Genomic DNA, 25373 nt, shown 5'->3' with positions numbered 1-25373 from the left:
CCCGATATACACAGAATTACGGTATTTCAAAAAATCTGTCTTGGCGAGTATTCACGCAAACATTATCTGTTATGTCGTAAGTGAACGTTTGGTTAACTTTTGGGGAAAAACATCTGATGTGTAACATTATATTTAGATCCGTGTGGTACAGTAGGTCTTAGGTTGTCTGTTTCAATAATGTTAATCAAACAATTGTGGAATCATGGAAAAAAAGTTGAATATATATATTTTTCCTATAGATATGGGTTTTGACTTAGTTTGTGCCAAATTTGGTGGTATTTACAGGGATTTTAAGGTGTGGGTGCTAGGCGATTTTGTTTGGGAACCTTAAACTTTTTCTGAAAATTGACTTAATTGACTCTATCGACTTCAAACATGTGTAGCTCAGTCATTTTTCTGTCGTATTCTAACATTTCATACAACATTTTGATGGTTTTTCAAAATAACAATAACTCATTTTTGAAAATTTGCTCATTGCAACTCATTTTGCCGGCACGGCGATAATGAGATGAAAGTGCTGTCAAATCAATTAATCGCGATTAATCGCATCTAACATGAAAGTCTGTAAATATATATATGTGTTTGTATATATATATATATATATATATACAGACACATATTTACAAACTTTTTTGTTAGATGCGATTAATCGATTTGACAGCACTTTCATCTCACATGTTGACTCAAGTTTGATGAACTTCTACACATATCCCCTTCTCAGTGCGTAGGGAGCCGTGTACACTGTGTAAGGCCCCTGTGAATCGGAACGCAGCTACACACTGCAGAGTTGAAGGAGGTCGGCTGTTGCTGTGACAACCCTGTCGCTTGCCACCGCTGTTTTCAGGCTGCAGTCTTACATGCGGCCTCAACAAGCCTGCCACCCCCACAACACTCGCACACTCATTTCATCGAGACCCAGAGGGAGGGAGACAGAGCGCGAGAAAGACATTTTTCCCCCCGCCCCGTCACTCACACTTCCTGCGTGTAGCGGCTCCTGTGAATGACAGCTGCCAGAGCTCCTTCAATGAAGGAGGAGCCCCTAGTGCAAACGACTGGCCAATTAGCAGCGCCTAGCAGACAGCGAGAGGCCATGACAACAGTTTCCATGGAGCGGGGACCAAACCTTGCCATTATACAGTGGAGACCAGCTAAAGATAAACCTGTGACAAGCTCAAGGGTGACTTGTGTCACCCCAGGGACCTTTGCGATGTAGCTTCGGTTTTAGCCATTGTGTGCTCACTTCCTTCTCTTTTGAAACCTTACACATTGTTATGTGATCGTTCACACGCTATCGGTGGGAAAAATACACCCCGTCTTTTCTCTCAAGGGCCAAATCAACATCCTGTAATCAGGAAGTTTACAGAGGAAAACAGTATGTCTGCATCTATAACCATACACACACACACACACACACACACACACATAAACACACTGGCAGACACTCCTCTCCCTCTCCATGTCATTACCTCCCTCTCGTTCTGCTGTTGCCATGGAAACAGCTGTTCTTTTCCCACTGAAGGTAATAAGTTGAAACTAGTTGAGGAGAGTTCGTTCTGATGTCATGTGAACACGGTTACGCCCATGTATGGGCATCCTGGCCATTCCATTCAGGAGCGTCGGAGGCACTGATTCAGATGACCGCCGCCGCTGGTGTCGAGACACAATAAGCCTCCTTGCAAACAGCGTTCTTTGAGAACCGATAAGCAGTGAAAACAACATGCAATATTGATTTGTTTCTGTTGCCGCTTTCTATCTCTTTCATGCGCTATATCTCTCTGCACTTTGCATTTAAACGCTTTGTGTGCTCATCTGTGTCTTTTAACCTTGGTATGTTTGGAGCATTGTGCTATGTAGTGATAGATCAATAAATCTGAGATTATTTTCATTCTGGGATAACAAGTATCTGCTTGACCGATTGACATTGTTAGTTCTCTCTTGTGTCACTTCCAAATTATTTTTCACATATGTTACCTGCTGGATGTTGGTGTGATGCCGGTGTCCCCAACCCGGCTTCCTAACTTGCTTAACTAGCAACATTATTTTTTCATCCAGTATTTGTTGTGGTAAACAGACCAGCAACAACATAAAGAAAATTAATGCTTCATATATACCGATCAGGCATAACATTATGACCACCTTCCTAATATTGTGTTGGTCACACTTTTGCTGCCAAAACAGCCCTGACCCGTCGAGGCATGGACTCCACTAGACCCCTGAAGGTGTGCTGTGGTATCTCTCACCAATATGTTAGCAGCAGATCCTTTAAGTCCTGTAAGTTGCGAGGTGGGACCTCCATGAATCAGACTTGTTTGTTCAGTACATCCCACAGATGCTCGATTGGATTGAGATCTGGGGAATTCGGAGGCCAAATCAACACCTCAAACTCGTCGTTGAGCTCCTCGAACCATTCCTGAACCATTTGTGCTTTGTGGCAGGACGCATTATCCTGCCGAAAGAGGCCACAGCCACCAGGGAATACCGTTTCCATGAAAGAAAACAATGCTTAGGTAGGTGGTACGTGTCAACATCCACATGGATGGCAGGACCCAAGGTTTCCCAGCAGAACATTGGCCAAAGCTTCACACTGCCTCCGCTGGCTTGCCTTCTTCCCATAGTGCATCCTGGTGCTGAACACGCATCCACATCCACGTGATGTAAAAGAAAACGTGATTCATCAGACCAGGCTACCTTCTTCCATTGCTCCGTGGTCCGGTTCTGATGCTCACGTGTCCACTGTTGGCGCTTTCGGCGGTGGACAGGGGTCAGCATGGGCACCCTGACTGGTCTGCGGCTATGCAGCCGTATACACAACAAACCGTGATGCACTATGTATTCTGACACCTTTCTATCAGAACCAGCATTAACTTCTTGAGCAATCTGAGCTACAGTAGCTCGTCTGTTGGATCGGACCACACGGGCCAGCCTTCGCTCCCCACATGCATCAATGAGCCTTGGCCACCCATGACACTGTCGCCGGTTCACCACTGTTCCTTCCTTGGACCACTTTTGATAGAGACTGACCACTGATTAATTTCTCCTAATGTGTAAAATATCTTAGGTGAAACATGTGAGATGGAGTCGACATAAATGAAACGACTTCCTTAGGTTTCCTGAGCTGTCAAAGGGCAACCGTTGAGCAATAAAATGTCCTCTGTGATTGTATTGTATAAACACCTAAAATTGATGTGTTTGTGTATAACCTACAAAGTGATATGGAGGCACTTGCAAACACACAAACACACTTGCACTGAATAAGCTAATACACAACGCCTTCGCAACTAGTGACAGGGAATGCCCTTGACTCCTCTGCTCTCGAATCCGAGGCTTCAAACAGCGAAGCTGCTGTGAGGCGGCATGCAGACGCAGGAATACTGTCCTGATGGGCACTGCTTTAAAGGAAGCTGTCACGCTGTCTTGTCGCTCTCTTGCTCTCTTCCCTCCTTCGACAGTGCTGTGTCACCATGTTTACGTCCTTGTCTCGCTCTTCACTTGCACTCCTCCTCTTTTCCCTCTGCTCTTTCCTTTCAGAGTGTTAGACTAATAATTCATTATGCCATTGATGAAAGTGATATACAGTGTAAACCAACCGACAAATTACAAAATCACATGTACTTTTCTCATTATTGCAGAATCAATTAATTCTGCAAAAATTAACAATGTTCTTCACGTGACTGTGACATGTGAGGCCGATAGTTCAATTGGTCAAAACTTCAGAGTTAAAAAGTCCTAAATACTGCATAAAATAGAATTTTGAATCATTTTATTTATCTAGGTAGTTGACAAAAGAGAAAAATAAATATTACATGTGCTTTGATGATTAGTTTCCTTACATGATTAGTTTATATCTTTTTTCATATCTATTGTTCATATAGGTCTATACATTATGTTTACCCATTTATTATATAATATATTGCATGCATATGTGTGTCAATATATATATATACAGGTGCTGGTCATATAATTAGAATATCGTGAAAAAGTTCATTTTTTTATTGTAAATTATTTTAACAAATGAAACTTTGATATATTCTAGATTCCCTACATGTAAAGTAAAACATTTCAAAAGTTTTTTTTTTTTTAAATTTGTTGATTAGAGCGTACAGCTAATGAAAGTCCAAAATCCAGTATCTCAAAATATTAGAATATTTACATTTGAGTTTCATTAAATGACCATCCCTACAGTATAAATTCCGGGTATCTTTTGTTCTTTGAAACCACACTAATGGGGAAGACTGCTGACTTGGCAATGGTCCAGGAGACAATCATTGACACCCTCCACAAAGAGAGTAAGTCACAGATGGTCATTACTGGATGGGGTGGCTGTTTACAGAGTGATGTATCAAAGCATATTAAATGCAAAGTTGACTGGAAGGAAGAAATTGGGTAGACAAAGGTGCACAAGCAACAGGGATGACCGCAAGCTTGAGAATACTGTCAAGTAAAGCCGATTCAAACACTTGGGAGAGCTTCATAATGAGTAGAATGAAGCCAGAGTCAGCGCATCAAGAGTCACCACACTCAGACATCTTCAGGAAAAGGACTACCAAGCCACTTCTGAACCAGAGACAACGTCAGAAGCATCTTACCTGGGCTAAGGAGAAAAAGAACTGGACAGTGAACAGTGGTCGAAAGTCCTCTTTTCAGATAAAAGTAAATTTTGCATTTCATGTTGAAATCATGGTCCCAGAGTCTGAAGGAAGACTGGAGAGGCACAGAATCCAAGCTGCTTGAAGTCTAGTGTGAAGTTTCTGAAGTCAATAATGATTTGGGGGGGCCGTGACGTCTGCTGGTGTTGGTCCATTGTGTTTTATCAAGTGCAAAGTCAATGCAGCCATCTTCCAGGAGATTTTGGAGCACTTTATGCTTCCATCTGCTGACAAGCTTTATGGAGATGCTGATTTCCTTTTCCAGCAGGACTTTAGCATCTGCCCACAGTGCAAAAACCACTTCCAAGTGGTTTGCTGACCATGATATTACTGTGCTTTATTGGCCAGCCAATATGCCTGACCTGAATCTATGGGATATTTTCAAGAGAAAGATGAGAAACAGTCGATCCAACAATATACAGATGATCTGAAGGCTCAATAGTGCCTCAGCAGTGCCACAGGCTGATCACTTCCATGCCACACTTCACTGATGCAGTAATTTGTGCTAGGATCAAGTCATTTGCTGTAATATGTCCTGCCGATCAAGTATTGAGTGCACAAAAGAACATACTTTAAAGAACTTGAACTTTTCTGTTTTGCAAATCCATTTTTTGATTGATCTTAGGAAATATTCTAATATTTTGAAATACTGGATTTTGGACTTTCATGAGCTGTACGCTCTAATCATCAAAATTTAAAAAAAAAACTTTTGAAATGTTTTACTTTACATGTAGGGAATCTAGAATATATGAAAGTTTCATTTTTAAAAATAATTTATAATAAAAAAATGAACTTTTTGATGATATTCTAATTATATGACCAGCACCTGTATGTATATATATATATATATAGAATGGTTTGTCAATATCACTACACAACACCCTTAGCAACCACTCTTAGCAACGTAAACTGTTTGTTCTCTGTTGATGTTGTTCATTGAAGCTTCCTGTATTATGTAGAAGAGTATTGTGAGAAAAAGATTGAGTAATCGAGTTTATTACCTGCATTCAGATTTAGCATAATCCTTCAGGTCAGTCCTATGTTCATAATAAAAAATCTGTTTAAATGTCTGATGTATTATCTTTTCCTTTTAACATTTAAGGGGTTTTCCCATGACTGACAGCGCTAGTCAAAGCATTTATCAGTTGCATCTTGTTCCGTTTTCAAAACAATTCAGTCTTTTCAATATAAAAGTCTTCGCTACTGACTGACACACTCATAAAGACAGTCTTTGCCGCCATCTAATGGCGTAATAATGTAACTTCTGTTGCTGTTCACGATCAGGGACAATTTATTTCGGTGGAAGGAAAGGCTTTAGTGAAAGTTTACTTCATGAAAGTTGCATTGATACATATTTCTGGCTTTAATATTTGTGTTGCGTGGTAACCGTTTTATAAAGGCAATAAGGCACTCAAGGTTTTTGCTGTATCGTGAATACGTCATGGCTGAAGGGCGTTGTCTATATATTTATCGCTATCTTTATAGTTATCGTCCTTGTGTGAATGGGACTTTAGGCTTGTAAATCCTACTTTAAACATTACATCATAAAAGATAATTTCTGAATATAGTTTCTGTTGTTTGCTCTACTGTTTACACGATGAATGCAGCTGTTATAATAACTTCCATTGCCTACCAAACACTGTTTAAATGGATAAATATGTATTATTTGGTTGGAAGAAAATATTGTTGCTGGATATTCTCTGTCACAGACCTGTTTAAATGGCCTCTCTTCTTTCTGTTTGCTGTCAGAGTCATTGTATAATGTACAATGACATAAACCTCACCTAAGAAGAGCAGACAATGGAGTTCTGCCATTGTATCTGTGCAGATGTGCGTCGGCTGTGTCGTCCTTTTTCTAAACCCAAATGAAGGTCAGGCTGGGAAATTAGCACTGCTTGTCAAGCTTTAACCGAAAAGGGGGAATTTTAATAGCAATGAGACATTAAACACCTAGCTCTCTGACTTCAGTGTTAGAGATGGTTCACTATGTCCCCAGAGTAGTTATATATTTTACAGATCAATATTTTGTAATGAAAGAGGCTGGCGAGTGAAACCGAGCTTTAAGGTTCTGCATGCAGTGATGGATGTGTGTACTGCGCTAAGCTGTAGCGTGATATGACAAACGAACAGTCACAGGAAGTCACCATCGTCTGGGCAGTCATGGTTTCTAGTCTGTCCTAAGGCGCTTAACACCTTTTAATGGTTTGACCTCTTTTTGTATGTGGTTTTCTGCTGAGTCATGCACTGTTTCCTGCTTGTACAAAGGGCTGTCTTTCTTTATAAGAGGCAATCGTTCCTTTAATCACTTCTGTTTGAAATATCATGACATATTCTTATTTGCGTGATGTCAATGCACTCTGAATGTGACATTCAAGCAGGCCGCAGCTCACACAGTGGATTTAGTAAGACACTGTGTATGAATAGTCTCAAACAGTTCATCAGTCGTGCATTGGGTTCTTGGTGATGCAGTTCTGTGATGTAATCATCGAGTCCTTTACAGAGTCATGCTGCTGCTGATTGATTAAGCATCGCTGGTGTCTGCTAATTCCCTCATTGTAATGAACCATTTTGTTTGAATACTGTTTTGGATACACTGATCCTTTAAGGCCGCCCTGTGAGGAGACACAGATCAATACTTTGATTGAGAGTTGACAGGGTTATTGTCAAAAATGAAAACAAATGTATGTAGTGTGTGTGTGTGTGTGTATATTCATACATATACATATATATATATATATATATATAATGGTTAGTTCCTGTCCTTGATTCTGATTGGTCAATAGCTTTGTTTTATTCACGATAAAAATATAATAAAGATAAAAAGATCATTCAGATTTAGCATTTTCCTTCTGGTCAGTCCTGTGTTCATAATAAAAAATCTGTTTAAATATCCGATGTATTATCTTTTCCTTTTAACAGTTAAGGGGTTTTCCCGTGACTGACAGCGCTAGTCAAAGCATTTGTCATTTGTGTCTTGTTCCGTGTTCACAACAATTCAGACTTTTCAATATGAAAGTCTTCGCTACTGACTGACAAACTCATAAAGACAGTCTTTGCCACCATCTAATGGCGTAATAATATAACTTCTGTTGCTCTTCAGGTCAGGGACTGTTTTTTTCCGGCGGAAGGAAGGCTTTTAGTGAAAGTTTACTTCATGAAAGTTGCATTGTTACATATTTTTGGCTTTAATATTTGTATTGTGTGGTAACCGTTTTATAAAAGCAATAAGGTAGTCGAGGCTAGTGCTGTATCGTGAATAAGTCACGGCTAAAGGGGTCCGCTTAGCATCGTGCCTAACAACACCCTTCAGCCGTGACTTATTCATGATACAGCACAGCCTCTCGTTATTGCTTACATATACTGTATATATAATTATATTAACTATATTACCGTATTAGTAACTATATTACTATATTATATCCATTACCATGCTAACAATCTTCCTAGAGATGTCATGATTGAAATATATCAATCAATTGAAATATATATATATACATATACATACATACATACATACATTTTTAATACTTGCTGAATGATCTGAACTGAATTCTTAATTATATTGACTTTCAGTGTTTTCTATTTAAAAGAATGACCAGCTTAGACTTGGTGACATATTTGATTGACATCTAAAAGAACCAATCACAGTTTACTTTTTTGATATTACATTTAGGGGCAGGTAAATGCTAAAACAACAATAATTTAGTTTTTTTTTTTTTTTTTAGTTTTTAGTAGAACAAAAGTTTTCTATTTTCTATTGGTTTTTTATTTAATTTTAAATTATGTAGGCATTCCCAAGATGATAACTTGACAATTTGTAGAAATGTAACATAGTAAAGCAACCAAGTCATGTGACTAAATATAGTTATCATTGACAGCAAATGTTTATCATTGTATATTGCATACTAATTTACATATTGAAAAAAATTTATTAAAAAAAGCAGTGCACTAGATTTTTTTTTTTTTTTTTAATTGCTTTTATAAATGTTCACTTTTGCTTGCTTTTCTTAGACTTGACATGCTGAAAAAGGTCCCATGTTTACAATTTTGAAGAGAAAATAGTATTTTGCACAGTGCAACACTGTCTTTGAGTCATGGGAATTTTGGTTAGCAGAGTTTACAGTCTAGCATGAGAGTCTGTGTAAGTTTTTTGACCGTGGGAAACTGAGCAAGAACTATATGTGGAGGTATCATCAAAAATGCATGGAGATCAGACGGAGCAGTCGGCTCTGCTTGAGGAACACGTCAGCTTGGAGGACGAGAGCCAGGGGACACTTTAACAGGCGCAGAACGTAACGGCTCAATTTCAGATACGTGCAGATGCTCTCTGAGTCTCGAGCCTGGATTGTTTTTACGAGTTGGTGCTGCAAGTGTAGTGAACAACTTTGATATAAAAATAACTATACAAGACCTCCCAAACTGAAGGTCATTACATTTTTAAGGTGTAGTCTGAGTGTAATCAAGGCTAACTTCAAGTTATAGTGTCTTTTTTGACCATTAGCTATCCCCCTTGACCACTAAAACACACAACAGTAGCAATTAACCCACAAACAGACAAAAAGTTCCAAACGTTCAGTCTCCCATTAATGTCCAGGCTTGAGCCAGAGCTCATTAAGACCAATAGAGTGTCTAATTAAGCCACGTACTGTGAGAGCAAGCAGCTGGTCTTCCCAGCAGCCTTTAGGATTTCACTGACTGAGGGGCCCATCACTCTATTCCTTTTTGCATGGACTCTTCCCCTCATCAGAGCCCCAACACTGTTTACAAAGGTTCAAGCCATGCTGCCTAGCATCTGAACTTCATATTTTAAGTGATAATCATTATTTACTCACATTTATTCAACCAAATTTTGCAGAATGTCCAAGTCACTTTTTTTTTTCCATTCAGTTACAAAGAATGGAGTTTTTTAGCCGTAAACAGGATGCTAATGTACCATAAAAGTAGTCCATGATTTGTGCACTATATTTTAAGTCATGTGATAGCTGAGAAAAAAAAAAAATAAATAAATAAATTGTGTCACTGAAAATCTTCAATATACAGACTCAATGAATCAGTCTCAGCACGTTAACAGCTCACTGGAAGATTATCAGTGAAAAATGACTTCAGTTTTGGTCTGTTTATCACACAAAGCAATTGTTTTGCTTCTGAAAACCTGAAAAATAGTCATATAATAGTCAATAATAGTCATTAAAGGATTAGTTCACTTCTGAATTGAAATTTCCTGATAATTTACTCACCCCCATGTCATCCAAGATGTTCATGTCTTTCTTTCTTCAGGAAATTTTCATTCAGAAGTGAACTAATCCTTTAATGGACCACTTGCTTGCATCCCTTTTGAAGCTTGAACGCTTCAGTCCCCATTCATTGCTATTACATTGCTATTACATATCTATTACATGAAAAGCAGCAATTTTATTTCAATCATTTCGTGTTCCACAGATCAAAGAAAGTCATACAGGTTTGAAATGACAAAGATTTTTGACATGAAAAGCAAAACTATTTTTGCTCTTGGAGATGAAGCAACAATCCACTTGGACAAGGTCAGCTGAGGTAATTTACAAATAAGTTTAATAAGTCTAATGACTTGATCTCATAAGCTCATTGTCATTATGGCCGGTTTGGCATGAAAGACATCTGGTCTGTTTGTTTCGGTGAGCTGCTGTTGATATTTTCGGTGCTATGTGATACTTGCGGTAGTGGAGACAGTTGGCCTCTCTCGCATGTGCGACTCGAGTTCTGTGTGTTGACAGATGGAACCCCGTCGCCCCCCTTTAGTAGCTTTGTTTCAGTGAATCACACCACATAGGAGAAGGGACATCCCTGTCAGAGATTTCCACACCTCCGTTTTCCACTTCAGTCTTCTTTCCATCTCTCTTTCTCCATCTGTCCCCAAGGAATGCCTGAAAATAGCAGCCTAGGGAAAACTGGGTCAGGCATCATCATGGGTTCTGGGTGGGATTTAGAGGTTGGGGTGTGCGCTAAGTAAAGGCGCACTTTAGAGTCAGGGGTGGAGAGTATCGAACCTGGGTTATATTAACAGATGGGACTGTCTTCGTCCCTACATTTACTTTGTGCCGTATTTTTACTGACTCTGCATTTTGGCTCTGTTTGGATTCTTATTCTTTGTCTCACTGTTTTTCTGGCATGGCTCCTTTTGTTCATTAGATTCTCTGCACCTGCTTTCTTTCACTGAAGTTCACCCAAAAAATGAAATTTTTGCCATCTCTTACTCACCCTTATGTTGTTCCAAACTCATTTGCTGCTGTTTTTTCTTTTTGTTTAACACAAGAGTAGATGAAATTTTGGGGTCGGTAAGATTTTTTTGGTAACACTTTACAATAAGGTCTCATTTGTTAACATTAGTTAATGTATTAACTGACAATGAGCAATACATTTGTTACAGGATTTATTCATCTTTGTTAATGTTAGTTAATAAAATCCAGCTGTTCATTGATTGTTCATGTTAGTTCACAGTGCATTAACTAATGTTACCAAAATACAACATTTGATTTTAATAATGTATTAGTAAATGCTGAAAATAACATTATTTAGATTAATAAATGTTGTAGAAGTGTTGTTAATTCTTAGTTCTTGTTAAAGGGTTAGTTCACCCAAAAATGAAAATTCTGTCATTTATTACTCACCCTCATGCTGTTCCACACCCGTAAGACCTTCGTTAATCTTCGGAACGCAAATTGAGATATTTTTGTTTAAATCCGATGGCTCCGTGAGGCCTACATAGGGAGCAATGACATTTCCTCTCTCAAGATCCATAAAGGTACTAAAAACATTTTTAAATCAGTTCATGTGAGTACAGTGGTTCAATATTAATATTATAAAGTGACGAGAATATTTTTGGTGTGCCAAAAAAAACAAAATAACGACTTATATAGTGATACACTGCTTCATGAAGCTTCGGAGCGTTATGAATCAGCGTGTCGAATCAGCGGTTCGGAGCGCCAAAGTCACGTGATTTCAGCAGTTTGACACGCGATCCGAATCATGATTCGATATGCTGATTCATAACGCTCCGAAGCTTCCTGAAGCAGTGTTTTGAAATCGGCCATCACTATATAAGTCATTATTTTGTTTTTTTTTGGCACACCAAAAATATTCTCGTCGCTTTATAATATTAATATTGAACCACTGTACTCACATGAACTGATTTAAATATGTTTTTAGTACCTTTATGGATCTTGAGAGAGGAAATGTGATTGCTCCCTATGGCGAGGCCTCACAGAGCCATCGGATTTCAATAAAAATATCTTAATTTGTGTTCCGAAGATGAATGAAGGTCTTACGGGTGTGGAACGGCATGAGCGTGAGTAATAAATGACATTATTTTCATTTTTGGGTGAACTAACCCTTTAACTAACTAATGAAACCTTATTGTAAAATGTTACCTATTTATGTTTTTAAAAAAGTCTCATGTTCATAAAATTATAATTATCAATGTTGAAAACAGTTGTGCTGCTTAATATTTTTGTGGAAATTCAGGATTCTTTGATGAATATAAAGTGCAAAATAAGAGTATTTATTTGAAATAGAAATCATTTGTAACACTATAAATCTCTTTACTGTGACTTGATTAATTTAATGCATCCTTGCTGAATAAAAATATTAATTTCTTGAAAGCATACTGATTCCAAACTTTTAAACGGTAGTGTACATTTATTTATATTTTTACATTTTTACAATTTTTTCTTCACAAAAAGAACATTTGCACCCAAACTGGAAATTATACTATAATGTAACTCCATATCTTCAAAAACATTTGCATAAACATGCAAAGCATTACTTATTGATTTGTGCTTTTCAGTAGATTCCTACTGATGATTCCAAGACTATTTTTTCCAAGACTTTTCATCAAAACAAGCTTGAATAATTAAAGACAGAATTTTCATATTTGGATGAACTATTTTTCTTTAATGCTATAGCTTATTCTACCTTATTTAAAAGAGAAATATCAGTAAAATTCTAAAGTTAGCCAGAGATCTTATGCAGCTTATGTTTCAGGCTGCTCCCACAAGGCAAATAACCTGTCTTCACTCTAAATAATTATCAACATAAGCACTGAAATGGTGTAAAACTTCCATTAATTAGATTTTACAATGCCCCTCTCAAACCAAGGTTCCACATCATGAACACAGAGAGATTCTCTCGGCGGAAATCCAATCAGGTTTTTCCCATATGTTTACAACTTCTGAAAATCCACCCTCCAGGCAATTGTGAAACGGCTTCCTCTTCAGTACTCATTCCTAAACTTTGTGAAAACTGAAAGCAACTTGTAGTATCCACCATGGAGTTGTACAGTTTCGAGCCTTTTCTGCAAGGTCAGGCACTCATGTACAGTACAGTTTCAAAACCACACCTGCACCTTCTCCAATGAAAGCCCCCAAACTCACCAGCCTGCTTTTTATAAGCCATGCTGACATGGCAAGATTTCAAAAAGTTTGTGAACGTGAATTTATTCATCAAAGTCTTGTAAGGAACAACACTTTAGCTAGCCACTTCTCACCCTAGAGTTCAAAGCCTTGGGAAACGTTGACACGTATCCTGCGAAAAGGCCCGTAGGCTTTGCTGTCTGTCCAAAACAAGGCCTATGGGCTTCACGGTGGGATGTGCGATGCCAAACAGAGCCTCAATGACCTGCCGCTGCGTCTGTGTTTATGAAGGACACAGCCTGGCTCAGTGGGATGGGATTCAATGTGTGAATGACTCTCTCTTTCTGTCTTCCCCTCTGGGCCTTCGGTTGGTGTCAGAGGGACAGGATGTTAGCAGAAGCTCCCTTCGGTTGCTGATTTGATGCTAGTGTTGCGGTAATGTACTAGTCAGGGCTTCAGACAATATCTAAAAAGTTGCATTTCATGACCATTACAAAATGTGACTACAAAAATGATCCATGTTTTTTGCTGTCATTTTCTGGATTATTTTACACTATTAAATAGGGCTGCACAATTAATCGAATTTCTAATCGCAATTACGATTACGGATGCCACGATTTCGTGATCGTTCAAAGGCGCGATTACTAGGAAAAATATCCACTTACATTATTCTGCGTGTTTAAGAGGTGTGTTTAGAGCAAGTTACGCTGTGAGAGGCGAATCACGACTTCTTCAGAGTGTAAAAGGTCTAACCTAGCATAAAAGGAGCTACCAGTGACGTAAGTGTACGCTGATATATCAAACGCACGCGAAACACCAGCACCCGCCATTTTAAAAAGCAGTGTACACAGCCTATATATTTACTCCACGAACTAACTCTACAAACATGGAAAACAGTGATAGATGGACCTCTGAACCATACGCTAAGAAGAAAATCCAGCTTGACTCGATGATTATGTATTTCTGCTAAGCTAGCGACATTGGATATCAACCACATGGCAAAAGCTAATACTTTTTCATATACTGTCTACTTTCTTTGTATAATAGTTCTAGCTATTACATATTGGACAGGACTGTTAAACAGATCGTAAACTAATTTGATTAGATTGAGAGTGCGAGCACTGTGTGCACAGGATCTGTCTGAACTGTTCTCAGCGTCGTCAAAATAAAAGTCCGCCGCGCCGTCAAAATAAAAGTAACAACAACAAGCGCAGTTTACGTCACTTCAGGCCCTAAGGGAACATTAGTTCTTGGGGAACCACACTGGTGGCTACTTCCTATATTTAAATTTCAAGAACAACCCGATGCAAAAGCCTCCATTATTATACCATGCATATGTTGACTTTTTATTATTATTTAAAGAAGAACCAAACCAATGTATAGTTGACATTTGAGGTTTAATGCTATAGAAAAACAATAAAACATTTCAGGAAGAGTGTTTTCAGCTTGTTTTTTATTTTTATACAAAAATATAGCATGCGGTTGCTTCAAACAATGGTATAAAGCTATTTAAATAATCATTCAATGTGAATTGTGATAATCGTAATTAATAATCGCAATTACAATTTCAAGGGAATAATCGACAATTATGGTTTTTATCATAATTGTGCAGCCCTATTAGTAAAGCAGTATATTATATTATTCTAAACTGTAAAGACATTGCAATACAAAACATACATTTGAAGGAAAATGTGAATATTTTTGAATATAATATAAATATAGAATCAAGGACTTTAAGGCTTGGACATATCAGCCGATATTTATTAATTTATCGGCATTGGTCGCTGTTTCATTTCCAGTATTTGTACATTTAGGTTACCTTTTTCCATCATGTAATGCTCAAATAAAATACATTTTTTAAAAACACTAATAATTTAATAATAACACTAGCTGGGTTTCCATTACCCTTCAAATTGCGCAAATTGAAATTGCCCAATGGAAACACGTCAATTTCGCAAAAACTCCCATATATCGCAAAAAAAGTTTTAATTTGAAACTTCAGGCAATTTGAAAAAGGAATATTTCGCAAAACTGCAGTTTTTTCGCATTTAAAGGTCACCTGGCGTATGTAAAAGTCGATCATTCACACTAAAAATTACGTTTTAGTTGCATAACATCAGTTAATGGAAACGGCGTCATTTCGCAACAGTATTTAGAAAATATCGCAAAAGTTTTGCGCAAATCTGTAATGGAAACCCAGCTACTGTTATATTTAGAACATTTTTCATACTGTACTTAATACAGTATTGTGAATGTTGTCATGTATATATGCAGTGCCTGTACTCCCGAGGGTTAAAATCGCGTTCTGGGGGCGGGACGGGGCATTCAAAGTACCGACAACATGTGAGAAGTGCTGGTATGAAAGAAAAAGTAATGGTTCACTGTAGTTTCAAATATAGAAGTGCCAGTACCGGTGTGTATATGATGGCACTGCTATTATATGTTAGTCTGAAACGTAGGTAAGGTACGTGAAACTAATCCCAGGCTAAGAAAGCTGAATGTTTGTTTGCCGATACCAGCCTAACATGAGCCTTTTGCAGCTGCCGATGTCATAATGACATTGGTAAACAAGTGACATTGATGTATGTGTTTATAAAGTGTAAGTTTAAGTTAAAAAAGCTTTGTGTCAACAAAGTGACTAACAGCCGAGCTAATACATTTGCAGCAGGCTGAAGGGAACACAACATGTTGCGCAGGATTATGGCATTGGCAGTCATCAGACTGCTGCATCACTGTCACAGCTGATTCGCCGGCTTCTTGACGGTTCAAGAGTTCTGACGATGCTGTTTCCTCTTTCCTCTCCAGGATTTAAGTGTCCTGTCTGCTCCAAATCAGTGGCATCCAATGAGATGGAGGTTCACTTCATCATGTGTCTGAGCAAGCCCCGCCTCTCCTACAACGGTAAGACACGCCCCCTTGTTGTTTCTGCGCATTTTACTGCTCAATAACTGATCTCTAATCCCCGATAACTATCTCCTCCACTACTCTCCTCCTTTTTTGTGTGTCACTGTATCAGTTTATCCTTTCATTCTCCATTTCATTCTTGTCTGTGATTCCATTCCGGGGCTGAAAAGAGTCTGTGAACTGTGGATGACCCATTAATCTAGGTCGGTCTCTCTCTCTTTTTCTGTTTTGCCGTGGGAAGCCAAGGTTACTACTGTATATGACATTTGTCATCAATTTTTCCACCCTTTGCACCCTTTGTCTTTTTCCTCCTCCATCACTCTCATTTGCAGTTTCAAGTAATCTGTAGGCTGTCAAATTACAGCCTTTTTTTTTTTCAAAATATTCCTTTATGGATTTTTATTTAAGCCACGTTTGATACTACGGCTCATATTATCTTAATTTGCATCACATTTTTTGATGGATGGATATCCGAGTAAAACAGAAACATTTTAGTGAAATAAATAGGAAAATATTAGATTTTTTCCCATTGGGTTTTCATTAAATTCTTTCATCAATCATGCAAAAGTTAAATGTTAGGCTTGTATTATTAAATATTCATTTAATTTTTCCCATGGTTACATCAGACAAAAGGTTGTTTTAGAGGCAGAGAAATTTTTTATTTTAAAGATTACATGAACTTTTTTTTCTTTAGAATATAAACTTTGATGAATTGTGCTCAATTAAACCAGCAATTTTTATAAGGATTGAGGTCAGCTTTGATTACATTTTCTTTTATGTTTTTGGTTAATTAATTTAAAACTGAGCCTTATGTTCAAATGGACTGACTAATATATAAATATAAAATCTAAATTAGTTTTTAAAGAATTCTGTAATTTCAAGACGAAGTGATGGCGATACATTGACAAGCAACACTAGCTCACTCTGGATTCTGTGAGCTTTTGGATCAGTCTGTCAAGTGCAGCACACATGACACAGATGTAGTGACCCGATGACATGCGTAGTATCCGCTTGTAACAGCTGTGTTGGGTTGGATTGACGTCTGACTGACAACTACCTGACTGAGGGACAGCTGTCCAGCTCAGCTTGAGCTAAAGGTGACCAGCAGTGATGCATCTGATTGTTACCAGTGTGACATAATTTTCTTAACAAAAACATTCATTTTTAATATATTAATTTAATGCCTTTCGGTTAATCAGTTTGTTAATAATTAATTGAGCAAAAACAAAGGTTTTGGACTTAAATGCATCTTAAAAAGTAAATTAATACAGGGGTTTAGCGTTGTCAAACATACCACTACCAGTCGGTACTAAAAGAAAGAAGTTGATGATAACAGCATTTCTGCAGTACCGACAGTGCCGAGTAACAGGTACAGTTGCAAGAAAAAGTATGGGAACCACTTGCAGAATCTGTGAAAATGTGCAAAATTTTAACAAAATAAGAGAGATCATACAAAATGCATGTTATTTTTTATTTGGTACTGTCCTGACTAAGATATTTTACATAAAAGATGTTTACATATAATCCATAAGACAAAAAAATAGCTGAATTTATTAAAATGACCCAGTTCAAAAGTTTGTGAACCATTGATTCTTAATACTGTGTGTGGTTACCTGGATGATCTACGACTGTTTTTTTGTTTTGTGATGGTTGTTCATGAGTCCCTTGTTTATTCTGAGCAGTTAAATTGAGCTCTGTTCTTCAGAAAAATCCTACAGGTCCAAAAAAAATCTTCAGTTTTCCACCATCTTTTGCATATTTGAACCCTTTACAGCAGTGACTGAATGTTTTTGAGATCCATCTTTTCACACACAATTGAGGGACTCAAACACAACTATTAAAAAAGGTTCAAACATTCACTGATGCTCCAGAAGGAAACACGATGCATTAAGAGTCGGGGGGTGAAAACTTTTGAACAGAATGAAGAGGTCCAAATTTTTCTTATTTCGTTTAAATATCAATTTTTTTCATTTAGTACTGCCCTTCGGAAGCAACAGAAAATACTTGCATGTTTCCCGGAAGACAAATTAAATACAATTTACCTTGATCTTCAAATTCCAAATGTTTTCACCCCCCGTCTATTAATGCATCATGTTTTTTTCTGGAGCATCAGTGAATGTTTGAACCTTTTTTATTAGTTGTGTTTGAGTCCGTCAATTATCCTCAGTGTGAAAAGATGGATCTCAAAATCATACAGTCACTGCTGGAAAGGGTTCAAATATGCAAAAAATCCTTGAAAACTGAAGAATCTGCAGGACCTGGAGATGTTTTCTGAAGATTTCATGATGAACATGATGAACATTTTCACAGATTCTGCAAGTGGTTCACATACTTTTTCTTGCAACTGTATATTCGGTACCCGCTGATAGACACTGCTTTCTAATGCTCTCATTCGTGTTTGTTTGAGTGTTCTCTGAGCATCAAAGGTTTCTTTTTACAGTGTGTTTTTATAAGCATTGAGAATTGTAGCCAATCACAATCATATCTGTTGAGCTTGTGAACGCAATGACCTATCGGAGGTGCTAGTTAGTCACAATCCGCTTAACACCACACAAGGTTTCGTTTTGCTCAAGCCGCAAGCTCGCCAATCCTTTTGTTGTAACCAACGAGGTGTAAACACGATGTAAATAAGAAATTCATTGTACATTTAAGAGTATTCGTGAGAGTGCAGAATTCAGTAAGCTTGCGCTAAAGATTGACAGCCTTAGTGATTATAAAGCGAGGCTCTTCTCTTGCTTTCTGTTTATTACCCATTCACAATCTGAATACAAGTTTAGTACCCTGCAAAGTTTGACAACTGTATTTAAATGTGCGATTGAATCTGAAACTGCATTGATTGATAGTGATAACAATTAACCAACTGAGGTGACAAACGGAACAACATTTTTTTAAAAACCTAATTCAACAGTTTTTGCTCTGGTACCGAAATTGGTACCAAGAACTGCGCAATTTTACTAGTATTGGTACCGACTACTGAAATTTTGGTACTGTGACAACCCTGAAGGTTATGCATGTTAATAACAGTGTTATTTTAGTATTGATATACAATTATATCTTTTGTTAGTATTTGGAATTAGATATTATTTTTTAGTCTATTTAGTTTTTGTTATTTTAGTACTTCAACATAAACTAAACAAACATAAGAAATGTCTTGGAAACTAGCTGAAATAAAATGTTTAATTTTTTATATATTTTTTTATTTCAGTCAATGTTTATTTTATTTCAAGTAATGATAAATGTTTTTTTTTATAGTTTTAGTTTTAGTTAACAATAATAATCCTGGTTAATACCATGTGTAAACAGAAAGAACACTGGCTTTCCTTACATGTTCATCCTTACATTTAATCCTTCATTTTATCGTTTTGTCACTTACTGACCCCACCATGTTCAAGTTAGTGACATTACCACACCAGAACACACTGCAGCTAATCTTATTTCCCACAATGCACTCTGTCCCATTGTCAACTGCAGCCAGTGACAGTCACACGTCAGCAGATCTGCTCACTGTAAAAACCCGCTCTCTGTGAATGCAGTATGTACACTTTGCTCGCCTTTTGACGCTACGGTTTGTGCCCGCCAGCCCTCCATTTCTCTGTGAACTCTAATCCACCCCAGTTTGTATTGATCTAGGAAGGGAAATAACCCTGGACTAATGCTAGATATAACATTGGACTAACCCTGAACTAATACATGTTTTACCCTTAGAGGAGATGGTATTCGAGTTGAGAGTATTTCCTATACCAGCAGAAATTTATTTTCAGCATGATTTTCAGTTTCTCTGAAATAATTAAAAATAATTTCTGAAACTAATTATTTTGACTGATTCACTGGGTGATTTGTTGAATGATTCTTACTGAATAGTTGTATCTGTTACGTGGTAATACTTTATTTTTTAGTTATTGTTTTTTTAGTATTAAAAGTCAGGAATAATGTGTTTAAAGCAAAACCTTAAGTTTGATAAAAGAAACATTTCTATGTGCAAAAAGTTACAGTTACTGTAATTAAAACGTAACCGTTTAAGTAACTTGTACCATAAGACTTAAATTGGCCATAGATAGATGGATAGATAGATAGACGCACGATAGATAGATAATTGCAAGAGAGGGATCTTGATAGATAGACAGACGATAGATAGATAGATAGATAGATAGATAGATAGATAGATAGATAGACGATAGATAGACGATAGATAGACAGACGAACGATAGATAGATAGATAGACAGACAGACAGACGAACGATTGCTAGATAGATAGACAGACAAACGATAGATAGATAGATAGACGAATGATAGATATAGATAGATAGATAGATAGATAGATAGATGACAGACAAACAAACAATAGATAGATAGACAGACGGACAGATGAACGATAGATAGATAGATAGATAGATAGATAGATAGATAGATAGATAGATGACAGACAAACAAACAATAGATAGATAGACAAACAGACAGACGAACGATAGATAGATAGACAAACAGACAGACGAATGATTGCTAGACAGATAGACAAACGATAGATAGATAGATAGATAGATAGATGAATGATAGCTAGATAGACAGACAGACAAACGATAGATAGATAGATACACTGTAGATAGATAGATAAATAGACAAACGATAGATAGATAGATAGATAGATGAATGATAGCTAGATAGACAGACAGACAAACGATAGATAGATAGATACACTGTAGATAGATAGATAAATAGACAAACGATAGATAGATAGATACACTGTAGATAGATAGATAGATACACTGTAGATAGATAGATAAATAGACAGACAAACGATAGATATAGATAGACAGACAGACAGATGAACGATAGATAGATAGATAGACAGACAGACAGACAGACAGACAAATGAACGATAGATAGATAGATAGATAGATAGATAGATAGATAGATAGGTAGATAGATAGATAGACAGATAGACAAATGAACGATAGATAGATAGATAGATAGACAGACAGACAAATGAACGATAGATAGATAGATAGATAGATAGATGGACAGATAGATAGGTAGATAGATAGATAGATGGACAGATAGATAGATAGATAGATGGACAGATAGATAGATAGATAGATAGATAGATAGATAGATAGATACATAGATAGACCATGAAGAAAAAATTGTGTAGCAGAAATGTTATTCTGTCCTCTGAAAAACTCTCTGTCATCCCCCTCCCCATCTGAGAGCTAAATTTAACAGCAGGTATTAAAATATCATCATGCATAGTCCTGGCTTGGAAAAGACACACTGGTCAGCTCACATGGGCCCTTCAGAGGGTAAAACACACACTCTCACACACAAAACTGCTATCAAAGTAATAGCGTTACCATTTCAGGGACCGAACCGAAAAGCCTAGACACAAATTGACAACTATCCAGCGGAAAGAATGGGGAACATGATTACCAACAACTTGAACTAAAAGGCCTAACGACTGATCTCTCTCACACACACCTGTCCATTCCTGTAAACTAGTGCAGCTCCTCTGAGCTGCTGAAGTCATCGGCCCTAAGAGGATAACAAGCTCAAGTGCAGGAGGGTGTGCGTCCCGCAGTCGTCCAGGGATGCGGGGGGTTGGGGTGTTTGGTTTGCCTGGACAAGCGTGTTTGGTTTGCCGGGACCAGCGTCTGGAAAATTGTGCAAGCACTTGAGGATTTTTTGAGGAGCTAGAAGAATAGTTGCCATTTTTAAACGAGTTCCTTTATAACTCACTGACTATTAGACATATCCCTGACATATTTTGATAAAAGAAAAATTTATATGTGCAAAAAGTAACTGTAACTGTAAGTAAAAAGTAACTTGTACCATAAGACTTAAGTGTTACAGTTGATGGGGTTGAAGGCAATTGTAACACTAAAAAAGGTTTGTTTGTTTTTTAAGAAGGATGCATTAAATAGCTCAGAATTGACAGTAAAGGCATAATTTTACACTGAAGACTGGAGTAATGATGCTGAAAATTCAGCTTTGTCATCACAGGAATAAATGGATTTTAAAATATATTTAAGATATTTTACATTGTAATAATATTTCAAAACAAAAATTCACAAAATAACACACTATAAATACTTATAATTATACTTAACATAAGTTTAATCTCAGCCTAACTTTGAAGAAATTTAGCATGTTACAATTGTCCCGGTCTCCTGATTGAGCTAAGCTGATTTGTATTTGGAGCATATATCTGCCGTCTGTTCTCTATTCATTCCCGCCATCATCTCCTGTTTTTCCCAGCTCACCTCTTCTTGCTTTCCATCCTGTGTCGTTCTCTCACCCTCTGTCACATCCTCTCTAAACTGCAATCTATCTCTTGTCCTGTCTGCCTGCTCCCTGCACACAAAACAATGGATCTCCATCTCCCCTTCTTCACCTGAGGTGCCCTTCGGTGCTTTTTCAGCAATGCAGGCGATTCATGGCCATACTAGTTAATTTAATATACACAGTATATGTCCATTATAACTGAAATAGAAAACTACAGTGGTTATACCAATAAACCATTCAAGAGGAAACAAATTTGTGACATCTTTCAGCCTATTGTGCCTCTGTAGTATGAGATTCATCCTAAAGCATTCTGGGAAAGTGGGTTAACCCCCAATCAACATCCTGCATTCACACAAACTCTGTTATCCTGTCATGATTCTCTAACCTTCTGTCAGTATTTACCACACTCTTCACCTTTACACGCACAGAAACACTCTCAAACACAGGTGTTTCCAGGGGAAGCTGTGTACGTTACAGGAAAGGAAGTGGCCTTTTTCGTTTCCAGGCACATTTCCTGTGAAGAAGACTTTTACTGGAAACTAAAACAGGCTGAGAACGGTGTATGTGTGTGTTTGTGTTAGTCACTCGGCCGGTATGGGCATGCAAGTCAAATCGTGTTGGTTGTTGCCCTTAAGCTTTTAGCAGAAAATGAGTTCACACCTCGTCATCATCTCCACCGCAAACATACACACAGCAATGAAGCATGAGTAACTGTCTTTAACTACTAGTTATGCTAACTGCCAGCCCACCTCATTTAACCAGCCGTCATCTGCTGTGAGTGAGAAAGTAGAGGAACACTGTAAACTGCATTTCATGCATCTTTACTCACCACTGCCCCCTGCTGGCAAACAAGACATTTTGAATAATAGAGAGTATGTTTTCATGAATCTGCAGTGCCAAACATCCCATTCAGAAAACAGACACAAGTTGTGACATGTTGGTACTACAGATGTGCCGAAAAAAGCCACATAAGGATTATGGGTTACAGTCAGTTTAAAAATAGGATAAAACAGGAGTGTTAAAATGGGGTACATGTGCTGCAAGGGGGTGCTAGGGAATCTACGTATATATTTTTTTACATATATCTAATATAGATAGATAGATAGATAATTAAATGTTTGTGTATGTGTTATAGATGACGTGTTGTCAAGAGACGCAGGAGAATGTGTAATATGTCTCGAGGAGCTACAGCAGGGAGACACCATCGCTAGACTGCCGTGCCTCTGTATCTATCACAAAAGGTGAGCAACTAAACATTTCCTTGTGCTATACCTTTAAATCATCATAAACGCCACCATTGCATATCGAACAATTCATATTATTAAAGGATTAGTACACTTTCAAATAAAATTTTCCTGATAATTTACTCACTTCCATGTCATCCAAGATGTCCATGTCCTTCTTTCTTCAGTCGAAAAGAAGTTAAGGTTTTTGATGAAAACATTCCAGGATTATTCTCCTTATAGTGGACTTCAATGGTCTCCAAACGGTTCAAGGTCCAAATTACAGTTTCAGTGCAGCTTCAAAGGGCTTTAAACGATACCAGACGAGGAATAAGGGTCTTATCTAGCAAAACAATCGGTCATTTTCTAAAAAAATACAACTGTATATGTTTTATAAACACAAATGATCGCCTTGGAAGTGCTTCCGCTTTTCGTATTCTTCAAAAAGCTTACGCTGTATGTCCTACGCCTTCCCTATTCAACTTATGGATGAACACGGCGCCAGTTCCATTTTTTCCGTAAGTAGAATAGGGAAGGCGTAGGACATACAGCGTAAGCTTTTTGAAGAATACGAAAGTATGGTTTTGGCAGGAGCACTTGGAAGGCGATCATTTGTTTATATAAAGCATATACATTTAAATTTTTTTCGAAAATGACCGATCGTTTCGCTAGATAAGACCCTTATTCCTCGTCTGGTATCGTTTAAAGCCCTTTGAAGCTGCACTGAAACTGTGATTTTGACCTTCAACCGTTTGGAGTCCACTGAAGTCCACTATAAGGAGAATAATCCTGGAATGTTTTCATCAAAAACCTTAATTTCTTTTCGACTGAAGAAAGAAGGACATGGACATCTTGGATGACATGGAAGTGAGTAAATTATCAGGAAAAGTTTATTTGAAAGTGAACTAATCCTTTAATGTTTTTTGATCAACACAACTTACTACCAAAAAAATGCTTGTGATAATGACAAACCTCCTTGTGCTGGTCTAATCTTATGGTGTTCACACTTATAGTTCAGTTCTCTTGGTTTATTTGGTCTGAACCAAAAAAGAAAATAATACATTTAATCTTGGTTCGCTTAGAGCTCAGACTGTCATTTTTAAGGGTGCATTCAAACTTGTAGTTCGGTTCATTTGGTCTGGACCAAAAAAGAAAAAAAAACATTTAGTCCTGGTCTGATTAGCGTTCAGATTGGCAATTTTATCACCGAACCAAAAGATACCAAACCTAAAGGCATAGGGATACATTCACAACCTGATTGGTCAGATTTTATGACGTATTGCCTATTTTGAGATGGAACTTACTGAACATCCAAATCAATGCTGTGTGCTGAGGTAAATGCGCTTGTTGTGTGTGCGTAGCCTGCATGTGATGGTATTTTGGCCAGCTGGGAACTCGTGAAGAGCTTATAAAATGTGTAAAGGAGTCAAAACAGCAGCGGGAATCCCTCCGTCACACACACAAACAATCTGCTGCATGGAGACGTGCGTCTGATGCCTGTGATGGGCAAACTCACGACTATGATGAGAAAAAAACGATATGCGTGAGGATTCTGTCCTTTTGAAGGTCTTATCTTGCTGTTTTTGGTTCGTTTACATGTCTTTGGTCTGTGTTGCGTTCATATATCATTCGAACCGCACCAGAGTTCGTTTGGAAGCGGTCCGAGACCCATCTTTTCAGCGGTCTCGGTCCGCTTGTTTGGTGCGCACCAGGGTTCAGATGGTAGTGTTCACACTTAATCAAATGAAGCGCACTAACAGAACAATCACACCAGAATCCGTTTTAATCAAACCAAACCTGCCAAGTGTGAACACACTCTTAAAGAGGACCTATTATGCTTTTTTACATTTTCAACTTTCTTTAGTGTGTAATGTTTCTGTTTTGAGTCACTCCAAAGGGAGTTATTCTCTATATCTCCATATATGTCTCGATTGTAGTCT

At 37.6% G+C, this 25373-nt stretch overlaps 1 protein-coding gene across 1 annotated transcript in view; it reads left to right on the top strand.

The window, feature by feature from the left end:
- The window catches only part of znrf1 (zinc and ring finger 1), a 35961-nt gene that overhangs the window by 6879 nt on the left and 3709 nt on the right, over positions 1-25373 (top strand). Inside the window, exons 2-3 of the mRNA XM_051883453.1 lie at positions 15836-15931; positions 23346-23451. Coding sequence (XP_051739413.1) covers positions 15836-15931; positions 23346-23451 — 202 coding nt within the window. The remainder of the gene's footprint in view (positions 1-15835; positions 15932-23345; positions 23452-25373) is intronic.

This window comes from Ctenopharyngodon idella, chromosome 24 (genome assembly GCF_019924925.1).
Source record: "Ctenopharyngodon idella isolate HZGC_01 chromosome 24, HZGC01, whole genome shotgun sequence".
NCBI lineage: Eukaryota > Metazoa > Chordata > Actinopteri > Cypriniformes > Xenocyprididae > Ctenopharyngodon > Ctenopharyngodon idella.
This window is presented reverse-complemented; position numbering and strand designations above follow the sequence as displayed.